The sequence below is a fragment of the Lagopus muta genome, chromosome 21 (genome assembly GCF_023343835.1).
Source record: "Lagopus muta isolate bLagMut1 chromosome 21, bLagMut1 primary, whole genome shotgun sequence".
Lineage (NCBI taxonomy): Eukaryota > Metazoa > Chordata > Aves > Galliformes > Phasianidae > Lagopus > Lagopus muta.
Window position 1 is genome coordinate 1,340,038 of NC_064453.1, and position 17,861 is coordinate 1,357,898.

The 17,861-nt window shown below is 43.5% G+C and overlaps 2 protein-coding genes and 1 long non-coding RNA gene across 5 annotated transcripts in view; 1 reads left to right on the plus strand and 2 right to left on the minus strand.

Moving 5' to 3' along the window:
- Positions 1 to 1,492, minus strand: part of LOC125703393 (uncharacterized) — a 54,073-nt gene extending 52,581 nt beyond the window's left edge. Inside the window, exon 1 of the long non-coding RNA XR_007380847.1 lies at positions 1,408 to 1,492. This is a non-coding gene — a long non-coding RNA (uncharacterized LOC125703393). The remainder of the gene's footprint in view (positions 1 to 1,407) is intronic.
- Positions 1,400 to 13,119, plus strand: TTC34 (tetratricopeptide repeat domain 34). 2 transcript variants are annotated; one of them, XM_048967768.1, is made up of 8 exons: positions 1,400 to 1,452; positions 1,721 to 3,304; positions 3,894 to 4,119; positions 5,107 to 5,299; positions 6,662 to 6,828; positions 7,807 to 8,077; positions 8,345 to 8,559; positions 12,187 to 13,119. In XM_048967768.1, the coding sequence occupies exons 2-8, from the start codon at positions 1,773 to 1,775 to the stop codon at positions 12,706 to 12,708; spliced, it is 3,126 nt and encodes a 1,041-aa protein (XP_048823725.1). In that variant the 5' UTR covers positions 1,400 to 1,452; positions 1,721 to 1,772; the 3' UTR covers positions 12,709 to 13,119. The 2 variants fall into 2 exon arrangements, with proteins under 2 accessions (XP_048823725.1, XP_048823726.1); XM_048967769.1 differs by lacking the exons at positions 1,400 to 1,452; positions 12,187 to 13,119 and adding an exon at positions 10,862 to 11,392 and having other exon boundaries at positions 1,500 to 3,304.
- Positions 3,972 to 17,861, minus strand: part of LOC125703390 (transcription factor HES-5-like) — a 66,809-nt gene continuing 52,919 nt past the window's right edge. For both annotated transcript variants that reach the window (XR_007380843.1, XR_007380844.1), the window contains exon 4: positions 3,972 to 4,080. The gene's annotated coding sequence lies outside the window, so the exon portion shown is untranslated. The remainder of the gene's footprint in view (positions 4,081 to 17,861) is intronic.

Below are 17,861 nucleotides of genomic sequence, written 5' to 3' on the forward strand. Positions count from 1 at the left end.
CTTTTCAAGAATGTTAGTCAGGAAAATCTACCAAGTTTTTTCCCTGCTTTTGAGTTGTTAATGCCCACCCCATCACACTCCTCCCATCAGAGATGGTTCATTTTCTAAGCAGCATTTTGTGCATTTCTGGTTTCTCACCTGCAGTCCCAGCTGACTGATTTAAAAGCTCTCAGGGGAAGGCTCATTACATGCACTGCAGGCACTGAGAACCCTTAAAAGAAGTACAAGATTTCTCAGCCAGCTCCCCTTGAAAAGAGTTACTGCAGTGTGTCAGTGCATCTCCTGCTTTGCAAAGCCACTTGTGGTGCCTTTAATCCCTTCCCACTCAGCTCCCTTTAAAAATTAATCACCAGTCAGAGACATCATGAGGAGCTATTGTATTGTACTTAATATTTAACGACTGTGTAGCAAACTTAATATTTAATGAATGTTTAGATAAACACGTCTATGCTTTTTTTCCTTCTTCTCTCACATTTTTTTTAATGATCCTAGAAACAGAGCTTGCCATATCTGCCCCATAGGACAGGCAGCAAATTGGCTGCTGAATCACGAAAACCATGAGGAGCCAGGATCTGTAAGCTGCATTGCCACCTGTACCGAGGGCTTTCACAGCAGCACCCACCCACACTGCTCACACATCGTGCCAGGCCACAGCCCTTCCCGCCAGGAAAGCCCATCATCTTCGAGTTCATACAGATGCTGTTGCTCTCATCCCTTTGGGGGCTGAAGGAAGGAAGCTGACTTCACTCGAGCTTAAGTTTGCTGCATAACACAAATCTGGCTGCATTCATACCACCTGGTACAGCACCTTGAGTAAAGAAAACCATCTCCTCACATTGCTGCCACCTCTCTGGCCAGCCTTGTTCATACGGACGGTACCAGCATCCCTCCACACACATCCTTAGCTAAATGGGGACTCAAAGGGAAACAATGAACAGAGGACGCCAGCATCCTCCACGTTCTCTGCATGCAAAACGTGGCACCACAGCCCGCAGTGAAGTCAAATGGCGGTGAGGATTTGTGCAGCCTGGCGCAGCTCCCAGCAGAGCCACAACGTCTGATCAGCTCCGCTCCTTCCACTGGGATTTCTATTTCAGAACAGTTCCTTGTTATGCCCTCGAGTCTTTCCTGCCGATATCACCAGAGGCCTGATGTGACGGCAATGCTAAATTATATCTTGATAGCTAATTAGGGTAATTAAAGTGAAAGTAATCAAATCAAAGTAACGGCCAAACTCTTAATAAAATGTCAAAAACTCTCTATGAATCACAAAGGGTTTTTTTTCCCCCACGTGAACGTCTAAGAACGAGGCTGATGACCCGGGCTGCCCGGCCCGGCCCGCCCCGCTGCCGCCGTGTTTGCGGTCTCCAGGCAACGCCTCCCCGCCCCGCCGCCCCGCCGCCTCACCTCGCCTCGGGAGCCGCGGGCCGCTCCGCCGAACGCCGCTGCCAGGTACTTGTGGGGGTGGGAGGGAGGGCGAGACCCCCGGCGCCCCGCGAGGAGCCCTGCGCTGCTCTCGGCCTCATCCTTCCTGCTCACTCGTGCTGCAGACGCGCGGATGTGGGCTGTTAACCTGGGTTGTGTGTTTCTTCTCGTGGCTTTGCTCCCCGCTGGAACGTCCGGTTCGTCCCGGGGCTTTGGCTCGTCCATAGGGAAGCTGCGTGCCCCAAATGCGGAGAAACTGTGCTCAGCGGCCCCTCGTGCTGATTTTGTTTTACAGGCTGTTCTAGATGCTCCTGTGACGCTCCTTGGTGAGGATACAGGTGCTGGCAATGTCACCTCAGGGGCTCGCTGCGCTGCTCTGCAGAGAAGGGGACCAGCACCTCGCCCAGCAGGAGCTGCCCACAGCCACGGCTTTCTACGTGGCCGCCTTCAGCTGCAGCGCTCCCACAGCCCTGCAGAAAGTGAACTCCTTAGAGAACGGGCTCTGGGAGAGAGTGATTGCCACCTTGGAGATGTGGTGCAGGGGTAAGAGCCAGATTCCCAAGATCCAGAGCAAGAAGGTGGCCATCGCGTCGCTCAGAGTGGAAGTAGCTGCTGTCTTTCTCTCCACCCTAAGTCCTGACAACGTGCTGTCCTCGATATATAAAATGGAGGCCCTGCTCAGGCAGGGTTGCTCAGAGGAGGTGGTGAGCAAATGCAATGTTCTGCTCAAGGCTCATCCGAAGTATTCAGTAGAACTGCTGCTGCTCAGGGCGTTGGCATGGGTGCTGTCAGGGACACAGATTAGAAAGGGAGTTGCAGACTACATCCAAGTGTTTGTGAGGCATCAGGCTGAGGCAGTGGCCTATGTGTGTACCAGGCAAAAAGAACATCTGCCACAGATCATCCAGGCCTTCTCTAATTTTCTCTCAACGTATCAGAAAGAAAGCCCAGATGGCAGTTCCTTGGACCACTGGCTGGGCAACTGCTACGCCTTCTTGTCTGCAGTGGCACCAGGTGATGTCTGGGTTTGCAGAGCGCAGGCAGCTTACCTCTTTAAGAAAAGCAAATTTGAGGAGTGTGTGGCAGTTTGTAGCAAGGCCCTTAAGGGACTGTCAGTAGACAATAGTCTCAGAGATGAGAAAATGCTGGGTCTGCTCTTGGAACGGGCTGCTGCATATTTTTTCTTGGGTGGCCGGATGCAGGAAATGATGCAGGATTTAGCAGAAGCCTTTGCAGCAACCCCTGACCTGGCAATGAAGCACTTTGAAGAGCTTTTCTCACCACCTGACACTGAGAAGATAGAAGAACAAGCTAGAACTGTCCTGGAAGTGAAGTTTGCAGCATACAGGGAGGCTGTGCGTGCTCGGACAGAACTCAGAAGCAATCGTTGTACTGAACTGCTCCCTTCTGTAATCCAAACAGTGCTTTTCCTCCTGCGTATCTCCCCGGGGTCCAAACGTGAGCTCAGAGTCCGGCTGGCAGACTGCCATCTCCTGCATGGACACATCAGAGGTGCCTTGGAAATCTGTGACCAGCTCCTGGCAGCAGAGCAGAAAACTTATCACAATACTCTCCTAGCATTGCGAGGATTCTGTGCCCTCCATTCTCATGATCATCAGCAAGCCCTGCAGGACTTTCAAAAGGTCATTGAGCATGATTCCCCTCATCCTAACAGCTGTATTAAAGCCTTATGTGGGCGTGGACTTATCCGAATTTCTGGTGGCAGCCATTACTTGACAGCCCTGGATTACATCACAGCTTGCCAGTTAAAGCTAGAAGAAACCATCTTCACCATCAAGGCCTATGTGCCGTGGAACCAAAGAGGATTGCTGCTAAAGGTTCTCCAGGAAGAGGGACAGAAGATGCTCCAGATGAAGAGGTACCCAGGAGGCAGTTCAGCCTGTAGACAGAAAAACAAACACAGCTGAACTTGGGTAGCAGGGAGTGCATTTTTGTTACACGTTTCACAGCCAGTGCTCAGGGCTGTAACTGAAGCACAGAAGAACATGCTAACTCAGTGTTGCACTTGGTAGATCAGGACATAAACACAGGCCCTCTCAGACACAGGTCACTGCTTCAGGAACCCATTAACACAGTTCTTTTGAGTCCATGCAAATTTTAGCACATGGTTCTTCAGCAGAAACAACTCTTTATTTTTTCCCACTATCACTGTTACATTTTGTTTTCCCATTGTGGTATCACCGCAACCACAGCTATGAATCACATGTTGTTAACCTTTCTTTAGACCCACAGCTGCTTAGGAACATGTTTTCATAAAGGATAATGATTATAGAATTAAGTGACAGAGATTTCTGTGGTGCTAGCTATGGCAGAACATATCATCCATTGGATACTGACTTATATCTTAGCTTGCAGATGAGATGCAGGGGTTCTGTTATTATTATTAGCATTTTACCTGAAGGTTGTCTTTTTTCTTTTTTTTCTCTTTCTTCTTTTTCTTTCTTCAGGGATGCCCTTGGGGTTTACCAGCTGGCTTCTCTCCTGATGGAACTGGACCCTTCTGATGAGGCATCACGGATCCTTTGTGCCGATGCTCTGTACCAGATGGGCTGGGTAGAAGAAGCTCACAAGCTGCTCTCCTTAGCACTCTCCAGAAATCCACAAAGATCTCCCGTCCTGGCTAGACTCGCACTTCTGCAATTAAAGAAAGGTTTCATGTATGATGGCAATCAGGTAGGGAGCGCTTGGCTGCAACTCAGCAATGATGGTATGGTGAATGTGGCTAGCAAGTTTTGCTTGAAACCATGGAAGAGATTCCCACAGGTTGATTCTCCAATCAAGTATTACTAAGTTGAATTACCAGGTCCCACCATCAGAGGGAACTATTGCATTTTTTAAAATCCCATATGAACTTTCAGCTACAATGTTCTCAGGTTTTGCTGCCATCAATTTCTGTGAAAAAATATGCTAAATAAAATATAATTTGCTGCCTTTGAAAGAAAACTATTAATGACTGACATGACGTTACTAGAGTCAGTAAGTAGCCCTTGGAAGCTGGATTCCTCTCTGCAGCTTTCTGCTGCAACTTCTAGATGGAATATATGTCACCAAAAATTTCCCTTTAAGATGTTTCTGTGCCACCTGCTTGTCAGATGTGTCTGGTGCACCAGGATAATTTTGCTCTTGTCTTTCTGGCTTCTCCAGCTCAGATTTCAATGCTGAGTTAAGCACTTACTTTCCCGCAGGAAACACCTCTGATTCTTTTCCTTAAGAAATGTAGTAAAAACTGCTCGGTGGTTTTTGTAGTGAATGGAGGCAAAGACATCATATGTCAGGCAGGACACTTTTCCATGAGCAATCATCCTGTGGTCCAGCTGTATTTATAACAAGTTAATGGGCAGTCTGAAAGAGCTGATTCTGCTCAAAGTAACCGAAGCAAGAGTAGTGCACCCACTAAGATGACTGCCACAGCTACAGAGGTGATAAGAAAAGATAAGAGATGTGCTTTTTTCCCAGCATGCTGTTACTCTAGGGCCAGCTGAGGAGTTGGGTAGAGAAGATTCATGGTCTCTGGGTGGACCGTGGCTGGCACAACATGAGAAGCACTGGGAGAGAACATGCTTGTCTCACTAGACAGTAATATTTCCAGCTTTAGCAGTTCTTTACTTCATTTATCTTTCCATGCTTGTCTCTCCTATCTTTTTCTCTCACACTGTTAAGCTGCTAAAGAAAGTGATCAAAATTGGGGATACCTCCTGCCTCCTGCCAATCATGGACATTTTCAAGGATGAAGACAGGAAGCTGATGCAAACTCACTGCCGTTCCAGGGCACTGAGCATCCTGAAGAACAAACGGGAAGATGCTGACATAAAAGAGGCCATTGCCTATCTTTCTTTTGCCATCATTGCTTCAGGTAAGATTATAAAGATATGGATAGGAGATTTACCTCTGTGGGAAATCAGATCAGTGGGTGATTGATTTTCAATGACTAACTGCACAGAGGTAACTGAAGTGAGCCAGAAAGCTGGTAATGTGAAGAGAAATTTGGGATCCTGTTATCTAAAAATGTACTTTTCCTCGAAAATTGCAAGTAAGCAATTTGAAAGGGCTACTGATAAAGGTTCAGCTTTCACTATTTTCAGCTGATAGCTTCAAGGCAGAAGGGTCCTGAGTTAGCCTTTGTTACATCAGCTAATACTCTGCAAACCTTCCTACCAATAGCATTTACTTGGGACCTCCCATTCCTCATAATGAACATCATGTAAATATAATCACTGAAGCAAGTAACCTGCCTTCCAGTTCCAACGTACCTGTGACTGTGTGCTTCCAATGCAAAAGAGTAAATGCACCCACTTACATGGATCATTATCCCAGCTTTTCCTCAAGAGAGACATGAGGCTGATATGGAAATGCTTCTGGCACATTCCAAGCAAAACCATGTTTGTATGGAAATCTGCTTTTCACCCAGAGAAAATGTTATGACAGTAGCATTGAGAAGAAGAGAGAGTGGTTTATGAAAATGGAAAGCTGTTAATTGCTTTGATATGGTTCCATTTCACAGCCCGTACATTCCAGCTTATCAACCCCCCACCTGGTAGAACAGATGCTTGTTAAGAAATAGACATTGTCTTTATGGGAGCCAATTGATAGGGCTCCAGACAGATAATAACTTTTGGTACAGAAGTTTTGGAGCATATCAGGAGAGAGAAAAAGCCTCATTACTGTAAAATAATTGCTAGGGGTCTGTCTGCTGGCTCATCTCTGCAGGCAGCTGTGCAAGATGCTGCATTTGCCCAATAAAAAAATATTTACAGTGGCACTGATAATTTATAATCCAGTATTGGGATGACACAGTTATTGATTGCAACTCTAGGCAAATTAAGATCCTGATCAAAATTGGCTTGAAAGGAAGGGCTGTATGGACGGGGGAAGGATTTATGCTCTGCACACAGTGGATGAATGGACCATAGTTGTCATCGCTGACTGTATTTTTTATTTGGGCAGCATGTATTTTAAAGCAGAGAAAAAGAATTTCAGTGTCACAAATTCCAGTGCACATTAATGTGGCAGTCAATTAGACAGTCCCATCTGGATTGCTGTCTTAGCCAAAACAACCCGTACTTTCCACAGCATATAAATCTACCACATCATTTTCACTTTGAAGCCTTGTGGTGGAGCTCAGTCATCTGCACACAGTGGGACTTTACTGCACCCTACTTTAGATCAGTAGGCTTGAGATCTTTAAAGTAAGCATGACTGCATTTCTCTCTTCCAGGTGGCTATGCTGAAGATTGCCTCCTCATCAGGGCTCAATGCTACGGGCACCTCGGTCAGAAGAAAACTGCTATTTTTGATTTTAATGCTGTCTTAAAAGAGGACCCTGGCAATGTGCATGCTCTCAGTGGGCGAGGATTAATTTACCTTGCTCTAAAGCAGCAAAAGGTATCACTATCAATATGCTGGTCAATTTTCTGGTAGTGTAACATTAGCATAAAATACCCAGTCTTTGCCATGGACTCACTGAAAGGAAGAGTTTCTCAAAGAAATGGTGATGGCTCTGCTTTTGGCTGTTTGTGTAAACAGCCCACTTGACATCACTGAGTTGCTTTCCCAAATCTAGAGAGAAGGAGACTAAACCTCAGTCATACCATATTCACCATCACTACAATACGTTGTTCTGCAATGCTGCAAACTCTCCCTTGTATCTGAGCTCACATTTTCGTGTCGCAGTTTTGTGTCAGATGAGATGTAGCATCTCGAGCTGATGTGACTGGGTTGAATTTATTCACTCTGTATTTTAGGTTGGCAGCTGTTCTGTAAAGTGTGAGATAGTTTATGACCAAGAAAGGTTTATCACAGTCAGATGCGAACCAGTGGGCAAAACTCATCTTTGTGTAAAATGGTCTGAACAGTACATTTACATTGCTCGTGGCTGCAAGGAAAGTCTGAGACAGTGTTATCACTGTGTAAAATGATGAATTTTAATTGCTGCTTGGAACTGTCTGACTGCAAAAACAACTGCTGTCTGGACTTCAGCACAATCATCAATCTTCATTCCCCTAACACAAGCTAGATGGAAAGTCTGGGGAATGCAATGATGCCAGATCTGATTCTCCTTGCCAGAGTGGAACAATTAACAATTCTGTTCTTAGAACTTTTGCACCTCCTATCATTTATGTGTCTGTATTCACCTAAGGACAGAGGGAAGTGGAGGGAGAGAAATGTGCCCTCCCTTATCCAATCAATGCACACCTGCCTGCCAGTTTGCTTTTTGAGATAGCAGAAATTTGCAGTAATGAACGGGTTTTATTGGTTGTTTTGCATGCTTAAATGCAGCTGAGAACTGGAAACATTAGAAAAAAATACATACCAATATGTAGGTATTGTTACCACTTCATTTTTGGTCTCATTTCTACATAGGAGGCAGTGCAAGATTTGGTCTTGGCGCTGAAGGCAGAGGCAGGAATGGTAATCCCAGCAATCCTGTCTCTAAAGCACGAAGCCCAAGAGCTGGTCGCTCAGTGGCTCCTTCAGCACAGCAGAACTGTGTTAGCTGAGCTTGTTGCTACCAAAGACTTTTCAAAGGAAGAAAGAACCCTCAGAGACCTGCTTGTGATTGCAGGAGCACTAATAAAAATTCGCAAGGAAGCACAGTATCACACCTTCTATACGGATGTTTTGATTGCAAACGGTGAGTACCAGTTCTTTTACACAGCTAGTCATAACAAGTGAACAAATGATTCAAAAATTGATAAAAAGTAAATGTTACGTAGCAACAGTACAAGATGTCTGTTGTATGGTAGTTTTCAAGAGAAGCTTGCAAAAGTTTTGGGGGAGGATATGCAGTAATTAATGCTCCTAGGTATGAAGTGTGGACAGTTTGCTTTAGTAAGTTTTATTGATGTTGCTTTCTCCACGTGAAGTGGGTTATATAGCCTGTACTGGTGTTAACCAACAGGAAGGTATGAAGAGGCCCTTGTTCACCTTCAGGAGGCATTTGGGCACTCCTTTGCTGATGAGGTTGCTAGTGCAAGACTGGCTGTGTTGCAGCTGAAGAAGAGGAACGTGGCAGCGGCAGCTCACTCATTCAGCATCCTAGCTAAGAAAGATGAAAGGGAGCTGGAGTTCCTCCTGAACTTTGTAGATGCTAAGCAACAGCAGCATCTCTCTCAGGTACAATCCTTTTTTGATGGCCACATCTGTAGATTCAGGGGGAAAATAAATGGGAAGAAAAATCAGGCTGTGGAGATGTTTGTGGTGTTGTCCTGAACAGAAGTATGCAGGAAGACATCATCATCAGAAGAATGAGAAATAAAGTGGGTTCTTCCTCCAGCCTTCACTCCAGCCAATCTGAGATTAGAGAGTTTGGATTCAATTTCTTTCATTGCTTCAGTCTCTAATAATTCATCACCACTTCCTGCCACGTGGGGAATTTATTGTTGGGCTCTCTAGCATACAACCTGTTTATTCCCACTGTTAAAATGCAGGGGATGGTGAGGAGGAGCTAGAGATTTAACGAGATCATTGCTCATATTATACTCTGAGTTATATGGAGCTCAGAGCTGGCTTCTGGGAAAGGGAATTCATGTTTTGTTCATTTTCCTTCTAAAATGAAACGAAAGGTTCTGATTCAATCACATATAATGCTTCAAACCTTTAATGCAATCTTTAGGATTTTAAATATACTCACATTTTTTAAAATGACTAGTCTTTGAGGTTGGAGAGATTTGGTTTTGGTTTTCTTAGCTACAACTGTTTAACATAACAATAACAAATTGTTCTGGTCCCCCTGAGTATGTATTTTTCACTGTTGTTTTAAGTTTCTCTCCCAAATTGCATTCAGCTCTGAGAGAACATCTCCAGTAACAAGACAGGACAAGGTCGGATTGATGGTGAGGAGCTTTAACATTCACTCATGCATCTGCAATTCTGATTACCCAGAAGCTCTGTGTTCTGAGAATCAGTTTGCTTCCTTTTATTCAATTTGTAGATTGAGTGTGCCCTGGTGAGAAGCTATATTGTTATGTTTTCTCCCAGGTTATAAAACAAACAACATGCTGATAAACTAAATGCATCTAGAGAGGAGTGCTTTGTATGTATTTTAGCAAAACAGCAGGAGGATATAAGTAAACAAGTATTAATTTACCAGTCCCTAGATATACCCCATTACAGAGAAAAGAGCCCCTCTCTCCTGAATAATGGAGAAAGTTCAGTCTTCTGGAGAAGAGTTTGGAGATTTTAGAGCCAATTTACAATCTTTCACTACATAAAGCTGATAAAGGTACAATCAAGAATGTGTCTATGAGGGCCCTAAGGAGGAATCTATACATGAAGATAATTTTTACAGCTAAATTTCCCTTGCTGCCACATCACTCTTACTGTATAGAGGTCTCACAGCTGAGCCCATCCGTGCTGCCTTCTGAGCCAGTGCAGGAGGGATTGTTATGCTATCAGTCTGAAAGAAATGAATTCCTGTAGTTTCAACCGATGGCACAGATGAGTGAATCCTTTAAAGGGGGAGAGGCGCTTTATTTATTTCTGCCTCTTTCTTTCAGCTCTGGAACAAAGGCTGGAGCAGAACCCCTTACTGGTGCTTATTTATCACAAAAGATTTCTCTGCCACTTCCAAGAATGAAGGTGGCTGGATTGATTTTGAGATTGGAACTCAACGCCTGTGGTGGAAGTCAAATAAGATCTATATTTTTTTCATCTATTATCTCAGGTTTTTTTGTGCAAATCAAGTAAACATTTGGACTCAAGAACCTGGGATCTTTCTCTGTTCTACAATCTGCAGAGATTTGTGGAGCATGATAACTTTTACTGCTGATTAGCCCAGAAATGGTTGGGGTTTTTTGCTGTGTATTTTGTGACAAGTGGATAAATATCTACTTTGCTTAGGTGAGGAAGGAAGCAGTTAATTTACCTGCACAGTATCACAAAGGATCTTTCCGACTGTACTTTCTTCTGCCCACAATGTTATTCCAGTTTGTGTTTGAAAGGAAGGTCTCAGAAAAGTCAGAAAGGCTTTTAGAGAGAATCTGTGTAAAGAAAACCATTTTGGTCTCACTATGCAGTGGCTCCTAACTACACTGCAGGGGGAGGGCGTTCTTTCTGATACCTCCACTTCTCAAATGAGGAGACTGAAATGAAGAGGTCAGGGTTTTACCCAGTCTTTGTCTAGCAGAGCACTGCTTGGGGATTAAAGGTATTCCAGAAATAAATCACCTATCCTGGTGACCATACATACATACTCATACAATACATACATACAATACATACGCAGGGGGACCAGAACAATTTGTTATTGTTATGTTAAACAGTTGTAGCTATCCTGTTATCCTGGAGTCTGGTCTGGAAAGCTAGAAATAACTCTACGTGAGCTGCACAGGAAAGGGTGGAGCGAGGAAAGCTTCTTGATGTACTACTTTTTTTTTTCATGAAAAACAAAGTAATGACATTCTTTTATTATTTATAGTGCAAAGGGTCCCATGCTAAGGAATCTGTAAACAACTGGGGAAGCCACATGGGAACAGGAATCTCAAAGGTTTCTTAAACTGCAAAAGGTCAGAGGAAGGGAGTTTGCTTGCTCCTAGTGTAGCTTCAGCCCTTCAGTTTCCTATGTCAGAAGTTACATGTGTGGCTGATTGCCAGCTCCTTGCCCAGGGATGTCCAGAACTCACTCCTATAGAAATGATCTCAAAATCTGTATGGCCTGCCCACAACACAGCATTGTTCTTCAGAGCAATGTGATCCAGAACTTTAGAATTTCTAGGAATAAAAGTGTTAACCTGTTTTCCTAGCTTGCATTAAACAGCAAGCAGTTCAATCTAAGCAGCAAACAGAGCCAAGACACACAGGCAGACTGGAAGAGGACCTGTGCCATGTCATGCGTGGCTTTTAGAGACTGCTCAAGCATAGCTGCTGAGGCAGTGGCTGAGCTAACTGAATTTTCAGTAGCTACAAGCATCCCAAACGTGTGACATCCCGTGGAATCAGGCTGATGAAAACGTTCATCCTGTGCTTTGCATCTCAGCTTGTTTGGCTCAGCCTTCTGTACGACCAAAGCTGCTGGTGGCAGCCTTGTTTATAACTTAAATACTCTGCTGTAGCATGTTAAAAGCTTTGTTTATTACCAATAAAGAGAGATAATGAGACATCCACTCGAGGCAAATAGGTCTAATGGAGTTTTTTTTATTGACCTTTATAAGACTAAAAATTATGTGGCTTTCAGCCTTCTCTATTTTCATGTTGTTTTTCCCTTAAGATAAGGGCAGATAGTTCACTAATGGAGATCAACACAGCCACCAGTTGGTTTGTTTCCTGTAGCTTTGGGACACTTATCAGAAGAGACCAATCTTCACTAATCAGTTCATGCAAATGTCTGTGGGGCTGACACTATCGACCAGAACACTCCATTTCCTTACCTGTTAGAAAAGATGGCAGAAATGTGCTTTCATGAACAGAATGCTGCCTAGTTTTAGTTAGCTCCATTCTGTTTTCAGTTCACATACCATTTTTTAAGGACATAAACAACTTCAGAGGCAATGTTCTGAGCAGGTTTTAGCAGCACATGCAGAAACAAGGGATCTGGTTCAGCAACCCTTGAGATAACAGCAAGTGCCCATTGCCTGATTGGTTTCTGTATCTGCCAATTGTACATTTGTCCAACTGGATGCAATTTCAGCAGTTGAAAAAGTTGAAAGACGTTTCATAGGTTACCATATGTGTGGCCAGGCTGGATTGGTTAATTTACTTCCCCGCGACTGCCCTTCTAATATTAACTAACTTCATGTCCTGTAGGTAGCAGCCCAAGAAGGAAACGTTCTGATTAAAGGCTGTCATTATAAGAAGGCTCTCGGTTACTTTACCCTGGCTATCTTGACAAGCAAAGATAACCCAAGATACCTCCGACAGAGGGCTGCTTGCTTTATGCACCTCAAAAAATATGACAAAGCTTTAAAAGATATGGAGAAAGTGATCGAGAAGCATGGCTGTAACAGTCTGAGAACACGAGTTCAGGACCACTGCTCAAAAGGACGCCTGCTGTTGTCAGTGTCACAGGAAGAAGCAGCAGTCAAACAGTATGTTGAAGCACTGCAATTGGATGAATCCACGGCACTGTGCAGCATCATGAATGGCTCTGGTAGTGAAAATGTAGCAAAAACTTTTCATAAGATTGCACAAAGCAATTTTGAAATGCAGCATTATGAAGAGGCCTGGAAAATCACAGATTACGGCCTTAAAATTGATCAAAATAATCCCGACCTTAAAAAGCTGAAAACAAGACTCAAGCGAGAGGCATCGGGCTGTAGCATACATTAATGTGTCTGTGGGGATCTGCCTGTGACTGACTGTTTTCTTGTTTGTCTGTGAGGCTGCAAGAATAAGGCAAGGACAAGATGCTCATGATGATTATGCAGTGGATCACGGCACTGAACGTGGCACAGCAAGACTAGAAGTAAAAAATATCAGAGTGAAACAAAACTGACCAACAGAGCTAATAAGAACAAGGCAAATGGCATTATTCTATATTCTTTACAATCACTGGGGAAGAAAGTAAGCTCTGCTTTGTGAGGAATATCTAGCTAACCTGACTAATTAATTGCATACCACATTGGTTCCAGCCACAGTGGAGGAAAACACTCCAATAGCTTGCAGTTTATGAAATGACTGCGTATTTCCTTGCTATTTATTTGATTAGCTTTCACGCACACTGTTGAGCTAAATAGCTTTATTTTGTGAGCCAAAAAGGTCACTTGAAAGTCACATTTGTAATGTGTTTGTAAGTTTGTGAAGCATCCTGTGTTACAGCGCTCAGCTACCCCGTCCTGAATGGAACAGGTGCCATTTTCTGATGGAACTGCAATAATCAGCAGCAATATGAGGGAGTGGGGCAGCACTATAAGGTAAAATGAAGGATGAGATCCAAGAGAGATGAAACATCCAACCTAGTACTCTGTTTTCTGGGGGACAGAAGCAGCTATGCTACAGGTAAGAATGGGTTTCTTTCTCTTTCAAAGCCAAGAAAAGTTACTCTGGTTCTAATCCTGGTGACATTGATGAGCACTTCTTGCTCCTAATTGACATCAAAATGCTATAGGAAGGTTTCTAAGGTTGGAATCAAAAAGAGCAGACAACAGACCACTGGATTAACAGCCTCTCTGCTGAGAGAAGCAGTTCCAACTTTCTGAATTTTAGTTTGTAATTCACAGTCACTGAGATATTCTTAAAAATCCCAGTCTTTACATTATGTATAAATAGGATATTTGCTTTTCTTCCCTTTCCTTTTACACCCAAAACTTTTCATGCTTCTTTTGTTAAGGAAAACAGAACTGGGGAGCAGCCTTCCTCAGATCACCTGGTGGTCATGGAAAGAACAGGGAGGATGATGCAGTTCTTAATATTCCATCCAGTGGCCCAAGTGAGGAAGTTTGGGGTTTTTCTTTGGCATGCTCTATTTTGTCACTTCGAATAGTCTGCATTCAGTGCCCCTGTAGCATTTTTTTCTTTAAAGACAGGGGCCAAATTCAGCCCTGAAAGATTGCTATAGAGTTGCACGGAGGAAGAAATTGTTTTCAGCCTGAATAGCCTAAAACTGCTATTTCTTCAAGCACCAGGAAGGCATATCACTTCTTATCTGTTAGTCATGGTCTAGATTAATGGCTGCTTCTCTCTGCAGATCCAAACTGTTCTCATCAGCATTTTTATTTGTTTCTTTTATCTTCTTTGTCCTCTTTCTGTGCACATTAAACTACTGTGATCAAAGTCCTTATCTCTGTCTGTGCCCAAGCTTCTGATTTGTTCTTTATTTCTCCATTGTGGGCTTGCTCTTCCAACTAATTTCTTGGAATATCAAATAGATCTTTCTGATTAGTCACAGTGAGAGGGGTTTGATTAGCAGCATCATTGCATTATGCATGCCTAGCACAATTTCACACTCAACACAACCCATTCTGACACTCATTTCCTGGACTCCTGGGGAGCAGGCAGGATTAAAGGTGACCTATTTCTCTCAGCTATTGCCCAGTCCTTGCACCTAATGGCCAGAAGCATGCCATGCCACATGTTCACACATCTCCACCATTCTACTGTTATGCTTTGCCAGGAGACATTATCTTTCAAAAAAAAAACCACACCACAGTTTTAGGGAAGGAGTCCTTCCTTCCAGAGTGCCCAGCATTTGTTATTATCCAGCCACCATTGCTGGCTTTTGCTATAACTCTGAGGCTAATTGTGATTCTTCACTCAGTGCTAATGAGTCCATGAAGACCGCCTGAGATGTCTTAATAGCATCACTGCTCTTGAATCTGGCTCTAGTCAGACTGCTGCTCTGTTAAACAAGCTATCACAGCAGTCATCAGAAGCATTGCTCTTGCTAGGGAGCTGGGTTTGGCTGCCTTCCTTTTAGCCTCATCTCCCCTGCCAGCAATAGCTATGCACCAGAAATCCATCAATATTTATCTACAAACATCTCCCTCCCACTCCACGCTGGTAAGTCTCATTGTTATCTATTGCCTTTACCCATAGCAGGGCCTGGGGCCACTCAGCTGAATCACAACTGTTTCATTACATACATGCCATTTCTAACAGGATATTGTTTCCAATTCCAGACTGAAGAAACTGGACAGAAGCAGCTATCCAATGATCACTGCTGTGTGTTTCTTTAAAGTGAAGCTGGAATTTTTCAAGATTACAGAACTGTTTCCAACCGCTTTGAGATCTGTCACTCATTCCATGCGTGCAGCTGATGGCTGAAGTTGGCTATAAAGAAATTCCCTTGTAACATCTGCTTGTTGGAAGTCTCCTGTGCAGCATGCTTCAGGACATCATTACGGTATGCTGGTGCTCCTGGTAATGAACAGTGAAAGCTCTGAAAACATGACTGTGTTTCTACACGAATGATGGTTTGCCATCACTGGCTTTATAAATATTCCACATTTTTAATAGAAATATAAAAGGAATATCAGATGAGAGAATATTTGTCACACTGTTATGCAAGCTTCCTGACTTTGCGTGCTGCACTCCAGCAGGCAGGGAACAGTTTAGAAATAATGGAAGATCGGTTGCTGTTAAATATTCAAATGGAAACTTTTCTCAGAGCTCAGGCAGAGCTAAACAAAACTTTCCTGACTATAAAATGTTTTTATCTTTGAACTCATATTATACTCATTACTTCTGTAATTTCAGTCACTGATGTGCTCCCAGGTACTGGGAGAATCTAAACCCACGAATGATGGATCACATGTATCTTTGTACCTCTATTGCCTGGGAAGTCATCTTCCTGACTTGCAGTGTAATCCGCTGAGCTTCCCAGACTTGCAGCGTGGTGGAAATGTGGCTCTGGCTCACAGCCACACAAACCCAGTAACTTTAATGAGTTCCTGTGTTTATAAGTAAGGACAGTCCACTTGACTTGCAGAGGCAGATGTTCCACTTTAATGACAGCTAATCTAAAAGCCATTCCTTTTACTATCATTTCTCTGTGGAAGATTAACTGTGTTATCGTTGTACTGCTTTTGCTTCGAGCAATTTCCAATTTGCCAAGCTCTGAGGACTCACTGTCATCATTAATTTAATGGCTTACATGAAATTATCCCTGGCATTGTAATGCTGCCTGCCTTTGGTGTCTTGGCTTTCAGTCGTATGTCAGCTCAACTAGTGTATGTCAGAATCTGTTGTTTCCATCAGCTGTTTCTTAATGACCCCTTAGGGAAGGCAGCTTGTTACTTAGAAGGCACAGTGCTCTGGAGCTGTGGGCTTCAAGATGCTCCTCCTCTTTTCTCCTGCACCTGATGTGGCTTTCAGCCACAAGTGCTTCGTATTCTGTAGGATGCCAATGGGAAGGTGCATCTCTGCCACTCCGGGAACAGGACCAGAGGTTTAAGTGGTCACTGAGGTGCCTGGAGGGTAGAAGACAGATGCAGGGTGGCATCACTGTCTGTGGCATCCAACAGCTGAGAAGGGGTGAGGACAGGCCAAGTCTAACTTGCCAAACTAGCAGTGAATCTAAGTGTCTCACCATTCAACCCAGTCATTTTTGTTTTTATATGTTCCCTGCGTGGTTCCAAGAAAATCAAGAGTTAGAAAGAATGAACTGACATAAGAATTTCCCCACAGATTGGAAAGGAAATTAAGAACAGTATCTGATAACAAGTTTACATGTTTTATTCCTGAACTGCCTCACAGTAAATGAAAAAATTCAGCCGTAAAGCCAGAGGGGGAGTAGGAGTGAGCAGGAAGCAGGAGAATGATAAGGATTCCATTCCATTCCTGTTCTGCCTTTTGTTATGCCCCTCAGTTGTACTTCCATCTCCTGGTCAGCACTGAGTATTCCTGATCCCAGGGAGCACAGCAGGCAGTGCCACACAGCATGGTGTGCAGGGCCCTGAGCTCACAAGGGAGCCACATCTTTAGCTCCAGATCAGTAGTGGATGAAATGAGAAACAGACTGATTATTATCTTCTCGCTTAAAATGACCATTTTATGGAGCATCTTGATTGCTTAGAAACCTCGGATGTCATATTATAAGACATTCAAACCCTGGTAATACACTCAGTACATTCTCTAAAAATCGTGTTAAAATATTACAGTACTGAGAACATCTGTGTGCTGGTAACAGTGGAGTTCCTTTAATACAGTTTGAACAGCAGAAACATTTGTACTTCACCATTTGCTTTCTTTCTTTTGCAACTTGGCCAACAATATTTTTGCAGTGCTGTTTCTTTTCTTCTCATGCATCCTGGGCAATAAAACCTACTTACTGAAGAAAACAGGTAATTAGCCATCTACATAAATTACCCTCTGTCTACATCATTAATGTGTTTGGATGTTTTAATTGATTGCCTTCTCAACTGTTTTGGATAGCTAAAATGCCAGCTAATGTGATCCAATTAAGTGTGCTAATAAACCTGACTGATGAACTGCAATATAAAACACACATTAAGTAGGGATGTAGAAGGAAATGCTGTAGAACTGACAGTTTAGAATAGACTGTGTCATTTTGGAAAGACTCAAACCACTTCCCAGCAAGGAAACTTCGATCTGACTCTAACTTTTAATGGGCTGCATCCAAGACCTGATTCCACACTCACTTTAAGCACGTGCTTAAGTCTGTTCCTACCTACAAAATGTGACTCAGGTTCCCCCAGGAGCTTCCCCTAGAATTGCCTTCCCCTTCCATCACATTCTGCTAAGAAATTGTTCTGTTTCTGCACTGACTTCTGTTATCAGCCAGCTGAGTACCACCTGTATCAGTAAGATTTCTGAAGTTGATTGTGTTGCTGTTCTCTGTGATGTATTACACACAAACAGCAGTGCACATAAGACTTCACCAGTGAAGGCTCTGACCTTACAAACACTGAACCATTCACACTTCCAGAGATCCTCACACCAGAAATACGATGTATGCTCAGTGCCTAGGAGGCAACACATCTAAAGATGGCACAGCATCTTTATGACAGCTCTACAGTTCTTAT

Coding starts and splice junctions, on each gene's coding strand:
- TTC34 (XM_048967768.1), top strand. CDS start 1,773: ATGTCACCTCAGGGGCTCGCTGCGCTGCTCTGCAGAGAAGGGGACCAG. Junction 4,120..5,106: donor TCATGTATGATGGCAATCAG/GTAGGGAGCGCT, acceptor CACACTGTTAAG/CTGCTAAAGAAAGTGATCAA. Junction 8,078..8,344: donor GGATGTTTTGATTGCAAACG/GTGAGTACCAGT, acceptor GTTAACCAACAG/GAAGGTATGAAGAGGCCCTT.